Source organism: Archocentrus centrarchus, chromosome 3 (genome assembly GCF_007364275.1).
Source record: "Archocentrus centrarchus isolate MPI-CPG fArcCen1 chromosome 3, fArcCen1, whole genome shotgun sequence".
Classification (NCBI taxonomy): Eukaryota; Metazoa; Chordata; class Actinopteri; order Cichliformes; family Cichlidae; genus Archocentrus; species Archocentrus centrarchus.
This window is the reverse complement of record NC_044348.1, coordinates 20,324,893-20,345,624: the sequence shown is the minus strand read 5'-3', so window position 1 is coordinate 20,345,624 and position 20,732 is coordinate 20,324,893. Positions and strand designations below refer to the sequence as shown.

Sequence of the window (20,732 nt, the reverse complement as noted above, 5' to 3'; positions counted from 1 at the left end):
GGTCTTGTTCACAAGTGAGTGGAGAGGAGAGCGGGAGATTGACTGATGGATTGGGGCTGCAGTTACAGTGATGCAGACACTTCACCAGTCCGTCATGGTAAAGCGAGAGGTGAGCATAAAAGCGAAGCTGTTGATTTACCAGTCAGTCTCCATCACCTACGGTCATGAGCTTTGGATAGTGACTGAAAGAATGAGATTGTGGATACAAGCAGTGAAGAGAGAGAGAGCGGGAGGAGTGCAGTGATTCAAGAGCATTTTCAGCCTTTTATTTATACTGTAAAAATTCAGATTTAGATTTGTTTACACCATTGCACCACAAGTCTGAGAGTAACGTCATTTCAATCCTCTGCATGTCCAGTACATATGTAGAACTGAAAATAAAGAGTGTCTTTTACTTTGACTAAGCAATAGTTCAGCGGGTGAGAAATTTTTAGTCTTTAATTTTAGCACATTTAAAGCAAAAACAGCTAACCAGAACAAATGTTAACATTTACTGCTGTTCCCTGACCTAATTCTGCACAGGTGAACTTGAGCAAAAAAAAAAAAAAAACAAGAACAAAAAACAACAAACTTGCAAGGCTTAGAAACAGAAAATATAAAGATGATCTGTGTTGCAACAGGTGAAAAAGTTCAAAGTAAATAATTGTATTTAATATTGTAAAGGGAGAAACGTAGATCAGAGAGAGCGGAGACAACCTGAAGGCTTTTATCTCAAATGTTGTAACTTTTAAGTCAGTTTCTTTTTCTTTCTTTTTTTTCGTGGATGATTCAGAGCAGTGGAAGATTAAAGAGAGGAAATAAGAAAAAAAAAACCCAAAACAAAACAGAACGACTTTGACCATAAGGCAGCTTGAAAACAATATATTTTTTTTGTTAATACATGAAGCATGCTGCAACTTGCAGCTTTACTCTGAATGATAGCATTCATACTACCATATCTTCATTTTGTATAGTATATTCCCTACAGCCTAATGCATGCGGTCAAAGCCAGTATGTAACAGATTTGAGCTGCTCATTAAACTGCCACTGGTGATTTTGATACTTATGGCCTTGTGGGTGGAAGTCGTCCTTTCTGATTGTAAGGTCACAACCACAGTACTCTCATGTCCATGAATGCATATTAAAACACTCTTTAATACAGCCAAAATAGCTCTCTGTTGAATTCAAGAAGCTTACCAAAGGCTGATTTGCAGTAAGAGATATTTATCCTTATGCACTGCACAATGGCCTAAAAAGTAGGACATTGCACAATTAATTTACAGTATTGTATGTTCCTACAGCTAGATATAAGCTAAAAATGTATTATGTCTTCAGTAACATTAACAAATTTTAAGTTTTCATATTGTTGCTTACTACACATAATTTATAAACTGCACATTGATAGATATTTTTATAATGTTCAAGTACAATTTAACTGATATAGTTTATATATATATATATATATATATATATATATATATATATATATTAGGGGTGGGACTCGATTAAAAAAATTAATCGAATTAATTACAAGCTTTGTAATTAATTAATCGAAATTAATCACATTTTAATCGCATTTCAATATTTGACATGAGAAATATTAATTTAAGTTTAGTTGATGAATGAATCAATATACATAAGCTTAAACTTCAAAATTTTGTTTATTTTCCCACCAGTCTACTACACAGACCAACGAAGGGTGGAAGTGCTCCTGTGATAAGCAAACTCCTAAAATTAAAGTTAAGCATCATAACTGGATAGTTTTATTCAACATTAATGTCTCACTTGTTATAGTTGGAAATTAATCATTCTCTCAGCTGTATTCCTTGATGTTGAAATGTGTTATGCTTGTTTTAACAGCTTATTTTGAATTAAAGACTTACAATTAAACCACAAAAAGGAGAAAAAGTTCGTTCTCCGTTTAACAGCTGCTTTACACAGCTGTGCTTCACACTCACGGTTGCTAGGCGACATGAGCTACGCAGAGGTGACGGCAGCTGATATGAAGGCTAGCTGCTCACTTCCGGCCTTTGTGGTGTTCGTGGGCTGCGAAAGACGTGGGCCGGGTCCTTCGCAGGATGCGGCCCCTAATTTGGACATTGTGCATCGATATAATCTGTATGCCGGGAACTCGCGCACTGAGAAACGTTCCACGGTGCAAAGTGCGATTAAAATGCGTTAAAATTTTTAACGCGTTAATTTCCCCATAATTAATTAATCGAAATTAACGCGTTAAAGTCCCACCCCTAATATATATATATATATATATATATATATATATATATATATATATATATATATATAGTTGACTTTCATGAATTGTTCTGTAGTCACAAGGACTACAGGATGGCTGAGCTGAGAATCAATAATTGTTAAAGTGAGAAAGGAAAGATGTGGCTAGTTATGTCTGATAAAGCTTTAGAAACATTTGGTGATATTTGGAAAAAGAGACGTTTTAAAATGAAAAAGGAAGGAAATGGCTACTCTTCCTTTGGCAGTGTTGCTTCCAGCTGGTGGCTTGGCCGTTTCTGAGGCTCAGTGAAACCTTGTATTTGAAGCAGCTGATTATGATGTAGCTTCTTCCTCTGAATCAGCCACTCAGGCTGAAGAGATGCAGACACCTGTTCTGTGTAATAGGCAGTTCAATGCAAAAAGTCAAGAAGAGTACCTGATATATGGAAAGAGGTGAGTCAAACCTATTGTGCTGCCTTCATATAATAATCTCAGTGAGACAGCTGGCCCCCCCCCACACCCCAAAAAAAAAAAAAAAAACAAGAACTGAAATTGCCGGCAGACTCAGCTGACAGCTTCCTTTGTCTCTGTGACTTTGACATGTTGACATGCATCAGGGGCTGCTGAAGATCAAAATTCATCAGTTTAGGAGGAAATAAGGTACATAATGGTCAAATGCCCAGAACTGTGCATTATGCAACACACAAATAGGCACCTTTTATAAATATGTCATTCATTTTTTAATGATGGGCTTTGCTAAACTGTCACTCCATCAGTCTACCTTCCTTTCTCCTCTTCCAGCTGCTTTATCTCCTCTTCAGTCTCATCTCCTCGTTCAGCAACAAATGTCTCTGAAGCAACTGAATGGGCTCCTGCTTGCTGGCACATTGACAGTAACACAACTTTTAAGTCTGGATATTGTTTTGTATTTACTTGTTTTTATGAGAAACAGCTAAATGGAAGAGAGAGGGCATGAAGAAGAGAAAGCGAGGGCAGGAGACTTACAGTAGGGTTAGTGTGAGTCTGCCTAGTTGGGTGGGTGTGCCTGTTAAGTTGCAAAATCATTTAAATTGGGAAAGGAATGCAGGAATGCTCGCTAGTGATTCTGATCTGAGCCAAATTTCTCTGTCAGAGAAGTCTCCAACCAGCCGCCTTGCAATTTCACAGTGATTGGAGAAGGAGTGAAAAGAGTGAGGAAGGAGAGACTAAAAAAGAAAGAGGACAGAGAAGAAGAAATGAGAGTTGAAATGAATAGAGTAGTGTGATAGGAGTTCAAGGAAGATAGAAGCAGAGAGACAAGCAGGCTGAGGAGAGTATGATAATATCGAGCGTGGAGTGGGAGAAGAAGACAGTACTGCCAGATGAGAGTCTTGCATCTTTAAAAAAGTAAGCACTTCAGGAATAAGCAACTGAAGTTTAAAATCACATCATACTCTTTGTCTCCCATTCTCAGAGACACGCATTTAAACTGTTTCACCTGCCCACTCCTTTTATCCCATTTCCATCAAAGACAAGGTGACAGCCACAGATAGATCTGGTCCCGTTGATAAATTTGAGTCATTCAGAGACTTGAATCAAGCTACTTTCATGTGTGCTGTGAGGGAACAGTGATGGTCAACTAATGTTCATGTGTGCTAGAGGTACTGGTCAGATGAGCTCCATAAAGTCAAAAAAAGGGAGCCTTTTGGAATCTGGGTCTTAGCGCGCTCTCTTATTTTATTTAAGTTGTATTTAACTTGCATGGCTGAGCGCAGAGATCTGTATTTCAGCATAAACAACGTTGTCAGTCACCAAAAAGGGCATTTATACTGAAACATCTGTGGGGAAACATGAACATGGAGACAAGAGCCTGCATGTTGTTTTGGATTTCGATAAAACAATGAGCCACTTACACTATGCCTCTTCTCAGAGCAAAGTACATCCTTGTGGTTTCACTCTACAAGATGATTTATTGCAGTGTTGACACAAACAAAGCCTTTTGGATTTAATGTGTGAGGACCCACAGTAGCAGCCGAGTGGCATTATGGCTACAGTGTAGAATGGCAAATAGGCATGTTGTCCTTGGACCAGATATTCAGGGTGCAAGTCCCCATGTTGTCAGCCATCCACCCTGCTCAAGCCTCCAACAGCCATTCATTGAGTTACTACAAGTTCCAGGGGAGCTGCTGTATAGCTGAGCTGCCTGATTTCACAGCAGAGACAGATGTTTACCTTCCAAAGCATCACTTAGTTTCCCTGGAAATATACCAGATGTGAATGTTAAACTTGCCTCCTTGTTAAGATGAGTCATATCACACACTGATTGAAAATCCAGTTTTAAAGCTGACGGTTGGTTTTAAGCGACAGAAATAGAAGACAGGTTTCTGGGGGGAAAAAAAGCTTGAATAAAAGACCATTAATTGGTTAAATATGCATAATATAACATGATCGACTACACCTCCATCTCATTAAACTGTTTTGATAGCCCAGATAGTCAAAGAGTACAGCTGTGGTGAGGAAATCTCGTCTGTTATTTTTTGATTTCTCCTTTTTTTTTGGTTCTCTTCTGTGTTCACAGTGTCATGCCTTCAGTCTTCATTTCTGTGTCATCATTCCCACCCCTGTTGCAAATTCTTTTCTCCTTTTTTTTTTTATATGAGTAGGTTATTCTTCTACTTAATACTTGATTTGTATTGCACAGAACTTGCAGTAGCAAGGATGGGGGCACATTGAAGGATTACTGGGTTGATTTACTCTGAATCTACCACCAATCTGAAGGGAAATCCCAGCCAGAGGTAAGACACGACGGATGGTCATCTAGGATTATCTGGTAGTGTGAGTGGTTTACAAATGAACTTTTCACCTCTCTGATCAATGAGCAGACATAGTTGTCTTGATAATGTCAAATTTGATATATTGCGACCCACCATTTACATATACTCCTTAACTGGCATGGATCGAAAACAAGCTGGTTTATTTTATTGTGTTCCATCCCGGTGAAGGTTATGAGAATGAGACAAAATAACTGATATGTGATTTTTTAAAATCTTTTCTGAGTTTAATATCCTTAAGTTTAAATCAGCCCATTTTATTCACTTTTTTTTCTCTTCCCTCGCACTTCTCATACCCTGCTTGTTTCCTGCTTTTCTCTCTCCCTCTTCCTCATTCCTTCTTTTGTCTCCCACAGCTTTCCCCCTTCTCTTGTTGCTCAGTTCCAGCTCTCTTTCTTAACTTTCTTTAACTCACTCTTCACATTACTCTTGTTTTCCTTCCACTTTTCCCATAGCTGCCCTTACTACTCAGTGAAATAAAGAAATGATCATTTGTGCTGAAAAGGCTAGACAACTTTGCAGTATAGCATGGCTCTTGTTTTTCCTCTCTCACTGCTGTCCTTTTTCATCTTTTCCTCCTTTTCCTATGATTCTTTCATATCCTTGTGTGCACCTCTGTCCTCCTTTCTCTTTCAGGCAAAATTAACAGTGTCAATTACTTAACTATGTCCCCACTCTGATATTTGTGGTGACACGTTAAAAAAAAACAAAAGTGTTTGTGAGTGCGCGCACATGTGTGTGTGCGTGTGTGGGCATGTGTGCATTAATGGCCACATATATGTATGCATAATAGTGGTATTTTAAAATGTGGCTTTGTGTCAGTGCACACCCACAAAATGTCTCTGCTTCTAGTTTATCTCATTGTTTGAACAGCGCTGCTTTAATTAGGACAGGCCTGTCTATCCGTGTGTGTGTGTGCGCGCGCGCGCACATGTGTGAAAGAGGGAGAGAGAGAGAGAGAGAGACCAAGGCTGTGTATGTGCCTAAAAGTGAGTCTGTGTGTGTGTGTGCATGTTCCCATAGTGCCCCCATGTGGAGGACTGCAAAGGAACATATATTCTATAGTCTGGTTTCACAGCACACATACGCAAACACACACACTCATACACTCCAATGACACGGTGTTATATTTGGAAACACAATTTCATGCTATCAGTACTGGCTAGCTATTCCATTTAGATAGCAACCATCTATATGTGTCTGTGTGTGTGTGTGTGTGTGTGTGTGTGTGTGTGTGTGTGTGTGTGTGTGTGTGTGTGTGTGTGTGTGTGTGTGTATATACCGTGTGTGTGTGTGTTTATGATCAGGTTATATCTGCATGTATGTATACTCTGTTTCTGTTGAGTTTACAGATTGTCCATGTGTTTTTGCAGAGACAAGTCTTTTTCCAAGCTTATTGAAATTAAAAATTGATTGCCATGGCAACATTTGGATTCTCTGTAATTATGTTGATTAAAAATGTGAAAATTAATTAAAAAGTCAGAAAAATGATCTCACAGCAGATGATCAGCAAAACATCAAAATGATTCAGATCTGTCTCCCTTTCCCTTCTTCCTGCTCTCTCTAATACACTCAAGTCTTCCCTTCCTGTCTCCCTCTGTCGCACTTCAGAAGTACTTTATTGCCACACAACACTGAATTATCTGCATTCATGCCTCACACAAGCTTGTCTTTCCTTTCACACTTACTGTATATAAACACTTTATGGCATGATGAAATTTGTCTTCATGTCCAAAAAAAAAAACCCAACAAAAAAACCCACAACAGCAGAGAAAATAACACAAACGGCACCCACTCTCTCTTCCCCCACTTCATCCTATCACTCAGCTCATTCACAAGTTTTTAACAAGCATGACAAGACTCGTCTCATGCTGCCAGAGCAGACGCATAAGCAACAAAAGTAACACTCAAAATGAGGAACCTAACAGTCTCAGTTTTTCCCTTTCAGTCTCTCCATTACTCCAGTTCTCTCAAAACCCGTCTCTTGTTCTCGGTCTCTTTTTCCCTCTGACAGAATGAATAAACAGGCTAGCAAAGTGTAATCGCTTTCTTTATTAGCAACAGCAAACACAGAAACAATGACTTTACCCCCCCCCCCCCCCCCCCCCCCCCCCCCCCCCCCCGCCCCTCTTCTCCGTCTGCTCCTCTCATCAGCTTTAATGAACCACAAATCTCATCAGCCATCTTTTCATCAGCTCTGCCATCACAACTTCCTGCACTTGGGCTCAAGTCTTTAAACCTGACTACTTATAGCATGTCTGTTTCTGCTTCTGGCTGATGACCAGGAGAACTGAATGTAATTCATACTTGGCTGTAAGGCAGAATGCATATCTTCTGCTAACAGACAGGGCTAATATTAGGTAGAATTTGGTAATGACCGTTTTGAGAGGCAGCAGTGTTGGTATGACAGTCTTGCTTCACAGCTCTGGTTTACTTAGTGGTGATTCACTGCCAGTTGATCTTCCGCATGTTGAGTATTTCACCATGGTGATCTTAAGGAGGATGGTGTTATATATTTGCAGGCATCAGTTGACCGTGTTGTAGAGGTGACAGTATAATGACCACTTTGCACAGCCTGACCTATTTCTCTCTGTACCTTTTGTCCTTGTGAAAGGTGTTTGGTTTTTTCCTCTTTGAGCATAGCATGAACACTGATCTTGTGAGCTGTGATACTAAGCCTCTGTTGTTTTTTGTGCATCAACACTGCAGGAAAGATTTTCCAAAACATTTAAATATGTAAATGACTGTGAGACTGAGCCAAACTAGTGATCATATTCAGAACAATATAGAAAAGATGGGCCCACCTCTCTCCAGTGGATCATAATGAGACTTATCTCAGCCCCATATTCAGAGGCAAATGGCAGTAGTGTGTATGTGAGAGAAAATGGAGGTAACAGTCAGTAGGATACTGATGAGGACATGTCAGAGCTAGTGGCCCTAGCAACCCGTAACATAGCAGAACATGTTTTGAGACTGTGTTTAGAGCAGTGCTTGAGGGAGCAGACCGTGTCTGTGGTGGTGACTCAAAAAATTCTATGTAATACACAGGTAAGAAGTTACAGGGAACACTCTTAAACCCTAAAGTGATGGGATCCCATGGGTCTGCTATGCTGTGAGGGGCATTTTGCTGGCATGGCAAAAAAGAGATTTGGGTCACAGGGGACAAAACCCACATCCACAGGACATGAATGATGTATGAAAATGTGAATTATCTTGTTTGGTATTCACATGTACTAGACTTAAATGTTATGGTTTCATGTTGTTGGCTTGACCATTAATTTAAGGCACTGTTCACTGGTTTTTCCTGTAATTTGCAGGCCATTAGTATATTTGATTATATTGAATGTATTGATCGTTGTTCATTTGTATACTTCAAGTATGAATTCAAAACCCATTTCACGCTTTCTTCAGCAAGTTTTATTCAAATTTTAGCTTTATTCACGTTCAAATTCAATGAATTTCCAATTTTGTCATGGTCAGATAGCACATAGCTTTATATTTTATTTGAATATATTTTACTGATTTTATACAATCATTTTACAATAAAACTTTTTTTTTTTTTGCTTTCTATATCAGGGTCTTCTTGATTGTCTAATTTAATGCAAAGTGCATTAGCTTCCATTTCATACCATATAGAGAACATTAATAAAGGCTTCTCAGCTATGTGTGGTCTACATGTGCACCAGTGATAGTGTTTCTTCTGCCGTGCTTTTTACTTCCTCCGACTTGGAGTAGGACTCTTCATCCCCTTTCCTGGTACTGCCTTAGAGGGGGCAGGGCTAGGAGTTGAGGGGGCAGCGGGCTGGGTCTTAGGCTGAGGCATCTCAATTGGTAATTTAGGAGGGATGATTGTTTTAGGGGTCAGAGTTGGTTTTGCCTCAGGGATTTTCTCCCCATGGCGGTACACACTGACCTGGAGATGAAAATAGAGGAGCAAGGACATAATGTAAATACCCATACATGCATTTACTACTGCTATTACTGAACGTTGCTCCAGCACTGAGCACTATTTAAAGGGCTGCAGCTTTCATGGAAGCACTGAACATACAAAATTATTTTGAGTTTTGGATAAAAAAAAATTCTATTTTAGGATTTGGGTTATTTTTTAATTGTTTGTCAAATCAGGGTGAGACAAAAGTATCAAGGTCAAATAGCCCTGTAGCAGGGTTTTGTGTTTCTGCAATCAAAATATATCCCCATAGAGACAATGAAAAGAAAATATTTCTGCTACAGATGACCAGGAAAATTTCATGGCTTGGGGTAAATCCAGTCATTTGTGTCACACAGCGGGGACACTCACCACTATATCCACAGACTCTCCTCCATATTTGTTCTGGACAATCATAGTATATCTGCCAGAATCCTCCATGGAAACACCTTTGATCGTCAGACTGGCAAACTTGCCCTGGTCCAGGGAGACCACATACTGGGAAATGAATTCAAAGGTTAAAAAAAGTGAAAAAGCTCGTGCAGGAAGTATAACACGATTTATCATTTAAAATGCCTGTCACCTAAAGTTTGATTTAAAAAAATTTATTTATGTCTCACTCAAAGTGGCAGCATGAGCTTTGATTACTACTGGCGCCTAGCAAAAGCTGAGCACTGGTGCATGGGCCGGATGGACACAGGAACTAATGATGTACTCCTCTCTGTTCTGCTGCGTTTTACCTCAACCATAGTGTGGTGGAATTGAAAGGCAATACAAATTTGTCCCATCTGTACTTTGTGAGGCCACCAGAACAAAACTATTTACAGTACATTTCAAAAGCTTCAATAGTAAACTGTTGTCTGTGACACTTTAGTCTACATAGAGTACTTGTATTCTGACTCGTACTATGTACCATGAGTGGTGCAGACGAGAGTACAACATTTTAATTCGCCTCTCATACCTGCCCACTCACTTGTAAGGTCTGGACATTTATACATTTTTATGAAGTGGCACTTTTAGCAGGTTAATTACATTATTAAGAGAAACACTTGCCTTTAATTATGAGAAAATAAAAAGCTCCACTGGATTAAAGTCCTAAAAATGGTGTCCATTTAGCCTGTTCTGTGTTCTTGGTTAAATGCATTTACTTATTAGACCAATGTAGGTTGATCTGCGTATTACTCATTTCTTATCTGTGAGCCTGATGGAAGGCAGCTGCTGTAGAAAAAATATGATATGGCAGTTATAGTTGTTTTGGTGACACCAGTAGTATAGAATTCTCTGACAAAATGTCCAAAAATAGTAACTTCTGTTTGTTACATCTACTCTAATTTACATCCTATTTTTTTTTTTTTGTGCTGTTTTTATTTTTTTTTTTTCTTATGTAGTTCCACAGCCATACCTGAGGATTAGATATAATGTTCTCTAGATCTGTTCATATTCATGTTTGTTTTTCTGTTATCTTCGTGCATCCTCAGAAGCCTCTGTGGTAACTAACTGCATGAGAGACACTCCAGAGGTTTGGAAGACTCATCAGGAAGGGCCTCAGTTCTTGTTTTAGACAGATTATTAGCAGGTGAGGGAATGAATAAAGAAGAGGGCCAAGTTGAACACAAATTCCTCCTGGACCAGGGTTTCTCAAACTTAAATCTTCAAAGCTGGTAGAAGCTGCAGGATCCTGATTCTGTTGAAAGAGCCTTCATTGACTAGGGACATCCTGTAGACTTACTGTACAGTGGTTGGCAAGTAGGTTAATGAGTTATGAGAAGTACAGTTGTTCCATTACTGATCTGGGATTGTGTTAATGCTGACCTGAAAGTACCCCAAAATAGGTGGAAGTGTAGTTTTCCTTTTTTCTTGGTAAATCACCTGTAAATACACTCACCAGCCACTTTATTGGGCACATTCTGTTAGTATTGGGTTGGATCCTTTTGCCTTCAGAACTGCCTTAATTCTTTGTGGCATATCTTCAGCAAGGTGCTGGAAACATTCCTCATCCATATTGGCATGATAGCATCACACAGCAGATTTGTCAGCTGCACATCCGTGACTCGAATCTCCACTTCTGCCACATCTCAAGGGTGCTCTGTTGGATTGAAATCTGGTGACTGTGGAGGCCATTTGAGTGCAGTGAACACACTGTCATGTTCAAGAAACAAGTTTGAGTTTGATTTGAGCCCTGTCACATTGCATTTTATTCTGTATTATTCTAGCTAGATGGGTATGCTGGTCAAAAAAGGATGGACAAAGCAAAAAAAAAAAAAAATTCACATAGACTGTGGTGTTACAACAATGCTCAAAAGTCTCCAGTTTTCTTCAAAATTATGCCAAGAAATATCTCCCATATCACTACACCACCACCCCAAGCCGGAAACACTGTCACAGGGCAGGATGGATCCATGCTTTCATGTTGTTTACACAGAATTCTGACCCTACCATCCAAACATCACAGCAGAAATCAAAACTCATCAGAGCAGGCAACATTTTTAAATCTTCTATTGTCGAATTTTGATGAGCCTGTATGAATTGTAGCCTCAATTACTTGTTCTTAGCGGGCAGATTTGGCACCCAGTGTTGTCACCTGCTTCACAAGGCTCGATGTGTGCTCTTCTGCATACCTTGGTTACAACAAACTGCTTAGACTGGCCCTTATGGCACCAACAACTATGCCACATTCAAAGTCTCCTAAATCATCTTTCTTTCCCATTCTGATGCTCAGTTTGAATTTCAGCAGGCTGTCTTGACCATCTCTGCAAGTCTAAATGTACTGAGCTGCTGCCATTGGCTGATTAGATATTTGCATTAACGAGTACTTGAACAAGTGTGCCCAATGAAGTGGCCAGTGAGTGTATATGAGGGGCTTTGGTTCAATAGGGACTTCAAACAGTGCGTTCATTCAGTTTCTAACAAGGAGCTAAGGCATGTCATTTGGGATTTTGTGCATTTCATTAATACTAATCATTTATACTAACTGAAGCAAACTTGAAACTAACACCATTTAGAAAGTACTTTATTACCACTCTCAATATTACTTGAAATTGTGTTTCAAATACTGCCATTCCATTACTTTATATGTGTTATTTTAAAGTTAAATATCTTGTTTTGTTACAAATACTTACCATGATATTAGAACCAGTATTTTTGAATTGCTTTTGAACATACAATATCTGATCATTGTGATACTACCTAAATAAATTCAGAGGATTTGGAAATTCACATTCACAAAAAAGCATGACATAATAAAACATATTCCAGTAGACTCAAACTGAGTGTGAAATTTCCATAATACCCCAGGACAAGTTAATAGAAATGCTGCAATTGTGTATGCTTAATGAGATAATTAATCATGAGAAAGGAAGGAGGAGTTGAGTTTTTGAAGAGGTTAAACAACACAGACTCAAAGAGTGAGGGAGGATTTGTCAGGTAGGAATCAAATAAAAGAACAAGGCTGAGTTTGAAAAGCTGAACATGAACCAGCATGGCGCACATACACAATTTAATTATGCGCAAGTTCAAAAGAAGCTGTGAAATTTGTTTTGGCTTACCTACTATAACAGATAATTACCTGATCATCAGGTTCAACTTCTGATCCATTCTTCAGCCATGACACTTGAGGTTTAGGGTCTCCACACACTGTGCACGTTAAACTCAGAGTCTACAGAAAGCATAAAGATGAGCTATTAGCAAATGTGCACACATACTGAGACAGAAAGCACACAGTTGCACACACGCCTACCTTCTTTTCCATAATGGTGACCACATCAGGCAGTCCTCCCACCACCTTACCACGGTCTAAAATAAACAGTTATTAACATTCTAGGTTATTCCTGTTGCTTAATATATTAAGTTATTAAAGAAAGGAGAACGGGAGGATAAACTTACTCTTCTCAGCGTAAGCCTCAGCCCTGAAAAACACATCAAGTTAAGCATTTTTTTGTTATTATAACAGGTTTACAAATAATACAAATTCAATCACTAGCAAATATCTGTATTATTCTTGCTTTATTTTAGCCAAGTCATTTCTGGTTAGCTTCCATTACCTGGCTCTGACCACATGTCTTTTTTTTTTTTTTTTGGTTTGCCACAAGGTGCTTTAGATTTACAGCCAAACTGCCTTTTAATATTGTTTACTTCAGGAGTTTTCTGTATATTTCCTGGGGAAAAAATTATATTGTCGTGTGAGAGCTGTTGGAGCAGCATGGCAGGACCAGAGGTCAGCCACAGGACCAGATGGCTGGGGAAACTCTGCTCTCCTCTTGGCAAGTTGGTGCTCAATCAAAAGGGTAACAGGGTGTCACTTGTTTCAATGTGTTTGTAAAATCTTGTGCTTAACCGTCTCTCTTTGAATGTTAATTAGAAAAGGGATTTGGATGGTTTCCACCCTGCATGCAGTGTTTAGTGTTTACAGTCTCAATCCCTTTTTTTTTTTCTTTTCCATAAAAGGATTTGCAAAATGTGTATGTGTGGATGTGGGGTTCGCTTTGGCCCAATTAGCCGATGGACCCCAAAGGATCTCTGCTACCTGACTGTTTCTATTTATAACCAAGATTTTTATCTCAAATTATAATGTGCTGGACTCCTTCCAGACAGCAAGGCTTGGAGGTTTTGAAATTGCTCGACTTAAAGATGCAGAATAATCATTCCTAACGCTGTATTGATCATTTATCCAATGTAGTTACCTTTTTTTTTCAGACTTTTTCAGACTAGAGTATTTATAAAGGCATGCATTCCAAATGTGCTGGCTATCTTTTACAGAAAATTACCTAAAAGCAATCTAAAAGTTGAGTTACAGTGATTTAACAAGACCTTTCGACCTTTTTAACAATAAGACCTTTTGAAAAAAGCAGCTGTAGGTGGACAAATCATACTTGAATTCTGTGCATAAGTTTTAGACAGGAGCTCTTTAGATTCTTCTTCATCATGCAATAGTGTCAGGGAAGCATCTGATTCATTTTGCAGCATGCAACATTCATGCAGCACTGATTTCAAGCATACAGACAATTTCCTCAGTAATTGGGGAAAAGGCCATAATATGGCCACCTAATCTCAAAATCATCACTTTAAACTGGTATTGTAGCCTTTGTCAGACTTAAATCGAGAGACTAAATCTACAGAGGAATTGTGGCCCCTAGAAACCTTTACAAAAAAAACCCCAAAAAGCATATATAGGTCCTTCAGGGCAAAGGACAGGCAGGTTAAACAGCTACAATATTCAACACAAGCAGTAGTGTTTGAAAACAGCAGTAGTTTGCAGCAGTGCAGCAGTTTGAAGTTAGGAGTGCACTGATACTTTAAAATGACAGGTCTAATTGATGCATGGATTTACACTGATTAAAATTGTCTGTACAAAGGTTCATTGAACCCTTCTCCAGTGCCCGAAATGATCTGCAGCCTTTGCATTGTTTGAAATGTGGAGATAAAAATGTTAATGACATTTCTGATAGATGTTTTAGTATTCAAATACAATCAGAAGTAGAGAGTCAAATGTACGTGTATTTATAGAAAACCTCATGCTTTACATCATTTGAAGCAAGAAAACAAGACTATTGTTTTCTGTATATGAACACAGCCTAGCCTGGGAAATCATTACTTTGAACTATTAGATGTCAAACTCGCAGTTATGAAGCAAATGTGAAGGAAGCAGTGATTCATCATTAGCAGAGCCAGGCTGACACATTAAGGCACAAGTAAAAAAAAAAAAAGAGAAGAGCTTTGAGAATGTAGTCTTACTTTAGTTTCTGGAACTCTACAAAGGCCTTCTCATATACTGTTAAACACAAAAACAAAGAGTCACTGTCACAGCACATGCCAATTTACGTGATTTTAAATTTAGACATACCTAGAACTCAATCTTTATAAAAATAAAAACAATCTTTCCCTTTGCCTGCTGACTATTGAACATATTCTGTTAAGAAAATTTAATAGGTTGAAGACGAGGGCGATACAGTAAAGCAACACCGGAGCGATGCACTTTTTCAGTAAGAACAGTCGTGAGTATGTTTTTAACACTAAGACTACAGAAGAAAAGAAAAGTTAGTTCAGAGTTTTTGAGTTTTAACGGACATTTTTTTCATACAGTGCTGTGCAAAAGTCTTGAGCTGCCTTATTGAAACCTGTGCAAACCTACATCAAAATAAAGTATATAAAGGCAAAAACAGAGTTTGTACAATTCTAACAATAATATTTGGTATGACCACCTTTATCCTTCAGCCTGAACTCTCCGGGCAAGCGTTCTTGTAATTTGTCTTCAGGAATAGTTCTCCAAATTTCTTGAGGGACATTCAAAACTCTTCTTTGGATGTTGGCTGCATTTTGTTCCATTCTTTGTCAAGATGACCCCACACTGCTTCAATAATGTTGAGGTCCAGGCTCTGTGGAGGCCAATTCATGACTGACAGTGTTTCACAGTGTGTGTTTTTTCTATCCAGGTGTGCTTTTACTCCATTGGCATTGTGTTTGAGTTCACTGTCATGCTGAAAAATGAAGCTGTCGCCAATCGGATGTTTTCCAGATGGTACTAGAGGGTGTCTCAAAATCTGACAGTACGTTTCTGTGTTCATAATTCCATCATTTTTGACAAGCTCCTCAACACCACTGACTCAAGTGCAGCTCCAAACCATGGCAGAGTCTCCACCATGTTTTGCAAATGGTTGTAGACACTCACCTCTCTCCTGACATTGAAAAAAAAAAAAAAATTGAACCAAATTTGGATTCATCACTCCATATGACCTGTTGCCACTGATTTTTCAGTCCAGTTCTTGGGTAATTTGGCATACCTCAGTGTTTTCACATGACTTTCATATACTGTTAATTTGCTGTAGAAAGCCACTTCTTCTTTTGTCCTTCACTTTTCTAGTTTCCTCAGGTTTTTTTTTTTTTTTGATGAACACACATCATGTCAGGTTTTAAGCTAATACCTTTTGGGAATCACCCTGTTGGTGCGAAAATACTATTTTATGCCTGTCAAACTGTGTTATTGCTGGCATCTATCATAGCTTGAACTAAAGAAATGGGAACAAATTATGTTTTTCTGAAGGCTTGGTTCTTTGCTAAGCTTTCTGTTATGTGTAGGCACAACACTTTAGTTAGGTGCCTTTTTTTTTAATCCTTGAATGATTCATAGGTCAAGTGTTATGGTCAGGTACAAGGACTGGACTAAAAAAAGCAAGTGAAAATTATGCCAATTTCCAAGAAAAAACTTAAAAAGCATGGAGAACTATGAGAGGATGAGGAAAATGACTTTTGCACACTACTGTATGTAATCTGGTTCGCATTGAAATGTATGTAATTATCATGCAGCCAAGCTGCCCAGACATCAAGTTCTTTTTAAAAGTGAAAACTGGAGACTTTTTAGAGGCAATTTTCAGGTCTGAGGGGATGAGTGTTTCATACTCAGACTAGCTAAAGACTACACACTGAAGCAAAGACAGCCATAAAAACAAGTGACTGTGTTATTTCTACCCTCTTTTTACTGAGTTATTGATAAAAAGAGGAATTGACTCTGGAGGGAAGGAAATAAGAGAGGGAAAGTACTGACCATCTCCGCTGAGGTCCAGTGTGCGTTTATGAGAGTTTTCAGGGTCAGTGATCACGATGTGGTACTTGCCCTTGTCCTTCTCCGTTGGTTCAACCACCTGTGTATCAATCAGCCAATGAACTGATCAGCCACATGACAAAAGACCCGCCAACTCACCGTCTTAATGTTTATTTCTTCTTTGTGTGTTTTGAGACATAATTTAAAAAGAGATTAATTTAACAGGTAGGCTAATTACAATTATAAAGCTTTCTGACAAAACGATAGGAAGAAACGCTCCTTAATTAATCAAGTTCAGTGAATTTTAAACCATTTTTATTCATTAGCTCTCCTTTGTGATTATCCCTTTAATTTATCTCAAAGTTTCCTCATCTCCACAAAGACACTTTGAGGACTTTTACAAGCAACATAGATGAGCAGCAGCACCAATGTCGGAGGTGCTTTATTGTCATAAAATTACTGATGTGTGAGCCACCTGAGAAGCATATACTGTTCAGCGTTGTACAGGAGATGATAATACCTCCATTGTTGCCATAGTAGGGGTTCCTCCAATCACAATCTTGTCACTGTGGGAGAGTTTAGATTCACTGAGGAGAAGAAAAGAGAGGTTAGTGTGTGTGTGTGTGTGTGTGTGTGTGTGTGTGTGTGTGTGTGTGTGTGTGTGTGTGTGTGTGTGTGTGTGGTGGTGTTATTTGAATGAGTGAGGTAATTGAAAATCATGTTTACATGCCTCGCTAATGTTATGCCGATCTGGCGCACTTACACAAACTCACAGAAAAGACAATGAGATGTTAAAAAAAAAAAAAATCCCAATTCATCTTTTTTTTTTTTTTTGTACTTCATTGTTCTGTCCACTTGCTTTTCTTTTATGAACCCATCTTCCTCATTTTATAATCTCTAGGGTGAACTGGAGTGCTTTTAAGTGCAGAAAAAGCCTTCCTTTTTTATAGAAAATAACAGGGGTGTGATTTCTGTCACAAAACAGGGCAATTTTACTGCAATAACCAGGATAATGAAACCACTTGCCAATAGCTATCAGAAGTTTTATTAAGTGGCTTATTGTTTTTTGCCGTTCACAGCAGTTTAAACCAGAATAATGTGTTTGTGGGCTTCATGTTTATAGGTGGACTTAAAAGAATCCTCTAGTAAAAACAACCACAGTGACTACAAATACTGGAGTTATGCATATTTTCTTCCTTTATTCCTGATCTTCATCTTCTTATTCCAACTATTCGGTTTTATGTTTATATTTGTGAGGGGTGTTAGTAGTATTAATTACGTTATTAATCTAATTCCTTACCCATGATACCAGGTGATGTTCATCTCTGAGGTGTAATACTTCATGTGACACTGCAGCTGAATGCCTGTTGCTGTGCAGTTTATCGCAAGCTCTGCTGCACTGGCTCCTGGAGGAGGTAATGGGGGTGACAGAAATTGTGGGGAGCACATTTGAAATCAAAGTAAAATACACATTTTCCTCCTGCTGCTGGACTACACGACCTTGCTGTGCTGTGAAAGATGGTGCATGGAGAGATGAATTAATAGAATAAAAACAAACTTCCATTTTCAGCCATTTGTAGCATCTATTTTGAAATTCCCTTTTGTCCAGCTCGGAGAGGAAAATTCTGCTAATGAAGCAAAGAGCAGTTGTTTGTATGCTGGCACTCAGTAAAACACTTCCACCATGACAGGTTTCATTAACTTTTTTTTTTTTTAAGCCGTTATACCTAAAAGGGCATTTTATACTACACCCTGGCTATGTCGGATTTTGCTCACTACACATTACAAGTGTGCAAGTGTGTCATCCACCTGGTCACATCACCATGGTTTCCCATTATCACAGTAATGAACCCTCTTCTCCTCTGCAACCACTGCTGTAACAGTTGCTGCAGAGCTGTCAAGTGACTGTCTCTTAAAATAGGAGTAAGATGCTCCTCCACACTGTCACTGTGACAGCGCAGTGGAATTTTAAAGTGATTTCACCACATGATGGCACGATGGCCAAATGCTTCCAGCATGACAACTTCTGCCACACGCTGATAAGTGTGTGTGTGTATGGCAGCAGAGGGTTTTTAAAACAAGACCCATATCAGCCTGGTGATGGATCTACTAAATCTCTTATCACTGTGGTTTGATGGTGCCATGTTAAATTTAGATAATTTGAACTGGATCCCTCCAGTGGGTAGAGGATGGTGCTGGTGATGTGTTGTACTGTTTTTTAACATAGATGTCTGTCTGTCTATGAGATTATTGGTGTGTGTGTGTGTGTGACTGTGTGTGTGTGAGAGGCAGTGACTTACCAGCCAGTTGGCTGAGCTTGTTAATGGCATCGTCAAAGACTAGAAGAAAGGCAGAGGAACATGGGGTCAGGGAAAGAGCCAGGAGAGTAGAAAGGCATGATGCTGCTCTCTGGTGGCTGCATTCAAAGTTCAGTAAGGAAAGGTTCAAATTTCTTCAGTAATCTGGGCATCTGTTACTTCATGGTTGCATTGTATTCTAGAGAGATATGTCTCCATACCTTGTCAGTAATTACCTCGTTTCCATTCACAAACTTAGAAACTGAATATTTCTTGTTTTGTGGTTTTCCAGCCTAACATACTGAAACAGTGAATAAAGACCCGCATTTTCAATTGTACCTTCTCTAGAGGCACCACAGCTAGCAGCAACATTTAACACAGCTTAAATGGTTTCCATAAAATAGTTGAGTAGCTTTACTACATGTTCAGAAGGAGTTTACAAAATTTTGCCTTGTACAAAAAAATTCCCCTGACCCTCCAACTAGATGATCTACTAAACCTGCTGAATGAGAGAAATGGTGCATCCAAATTTTGTAGACTCTTTCAAAATGCACATTCACCTAAATTAGAAGGATTAATGTGGATTGGGAATATGTCACTAGAAAGACTGCCAAAGACGAGAGGAAAATGCTTGCTGCCTCTTGGCATACCTGTTCATGTGAAGCTTACTCTCAATTAATACAGAATAAACTTCTTAATCAAACCTACTGGAAGCCAAGCAAACACACTAAACTTAAGATGAGGGACATAAACATCTGCTGGATATGTTAGAAAGAACCTGGCACCTTAGTGCATATGTCGTTTTCCTATGGACAAAAAAAAAAATTGTGTTACTCTGGTCAGTTGTTTCACTTGCAGTTGACCAAGTCTCCAGTTTTATATATTCTGGCTCTGTTACCTGACAATATTAGATTAAATGAAAGGAAGAAGTTATGGGTCCCAGTGGCTACAACAACAGACTGCAGAATAATACGGAAACACTGGAAATCTGCCAGCCTGCGCTATTTTAGGGAGTGGATTGAACTAATGACAAATGCCTACATTTGAGTGAGTGACATATAGAATAAAAGGGAGATGTTATTTTTGGAATTGATGGCGAATGTGTCTGACAAATTTGAACAATTTTGACACTTATTATAATCTATTAGTCATTAGTCATGTAAATTGTAGACTAAGGATTTTTTCTTTTTTAGCAATTTGTTTTAATTGTGTTTGTGTTTAGAAAAATAAAGGAGCAATTACTAATATATCTATTTTGCATCCTGCTGCTTTTTTTTTTTAGGGGGGGGGGTGTCAATAAAATAAAAATAGAAGCAGTTTTTCCCCCTTTTTTTTAGCTTTTTTTCTTTTTTTTAATGCAAAGGAATAATACACTGTAGATAAACAATTATACTTGCTCAGTAAGACAACAAGCAACTATACAGACAGTAAACTTCTCCATTTAATTAAACAGTAAGATAAACTAAAAAAAAAAAAAAGAAATATGAACCAGTAAAAAGGAAATATATGTTTACTTTTTCCCGAGATGTTTATTTGGCTCATATCTTTTCCTCTGTCATCACTGATGGTGGCTTTGTAAATTCCTGCTGTCTTCAGTGAAAACTGGAGAAAATAACAGTGTGATAAACGAAAATGCAGATTTGTTGAATCTGGACACATTATGAGAGTAGTATAAAAGTATTTATAGTCTTTAGTGTCCCAATGTGCTCTTACCTCTTTAATTGGCAGTTTACAGACTCCTGATCCAAGGTCTGGCTTTACATCAGGGATGATCTCAGTGTCTTCTCTATACCAGTGAAACTGAGATTCCTTCTTCAAGTTAGCAACCTGTTCAAAAAAATGCGTATTATTATTTTCAAAAAATAACCACTAAAGGTTTCAGCTTCTTTTATATAGCTCTATATAGCATATCATCAAATCCTAACAACACTCTTGTATTAAATTGCCTCTAA

The 20,732-nt window shown here is 38.5% G+C and overlaps 1 protein-coding gene across 2 annotated transcripts in view; it reads right to left on the bottom strand.

The window, feature by feature from the left end:
- Positions 1–8,606: 8,606 nt before the first annotated feature.
- myom2b (myomesin 2b) overlaps positions 8,607–20,732 on the bottom strand; it is a 34,508-nt gene continuing 22,382 nt past the window's right edge. Inside the window, exons 27-38 of one of the 2 annotated variants that reach the window (XM_030720856.1) lie at positions 20,494–20,607; positions 20,295–20,382; positions 18,784–18,822; positions 17,784–17,889; positions 17,004–17,070; positions 16,487–16,583; positions 14,680–14,716; positions 12,832–12,854; positions 12,686–12,741; positions 12,515–12,604; positions 9,322–9,447; positions 8,607–8,934 (exon numbers count right to left, since the gene is read on the bottom strand). In XM_030720856.1, the coding sequence (XP_030576716.1) occupies positions 8,734–8,934; positions 9,322–9,447; positions 12,515–12,604; positions 12,686–12,741; positions 12,832–12,854; positions 14,680–14,716; positions 16,487–16,583; positions 17,004–17,070; positions 17,784–17,889; positions 18,784–18,822; positions 20,295–20,382; positions 20,494–20,607 (1,044 nt within the window). In that variant the 3' untranslated portion in view covers positions 8,607–8,733. The remainder of the gene's footprint in view (positions 8,935–9,321; positions 9,448–12,514; positions 12,605–12,685; positions 12,742–12,831; positions 12,855–14,679; positions 14,717–16,486; positions 16,584–17,003; positions 17,071–17,783; positions 17,890–18,783; positions 18,823–20,294; positions 20,383–20,493; positions 20,608–20,732) is intronic. The other variant, XM_030720849.1, reaches the window with a different exon arrangement.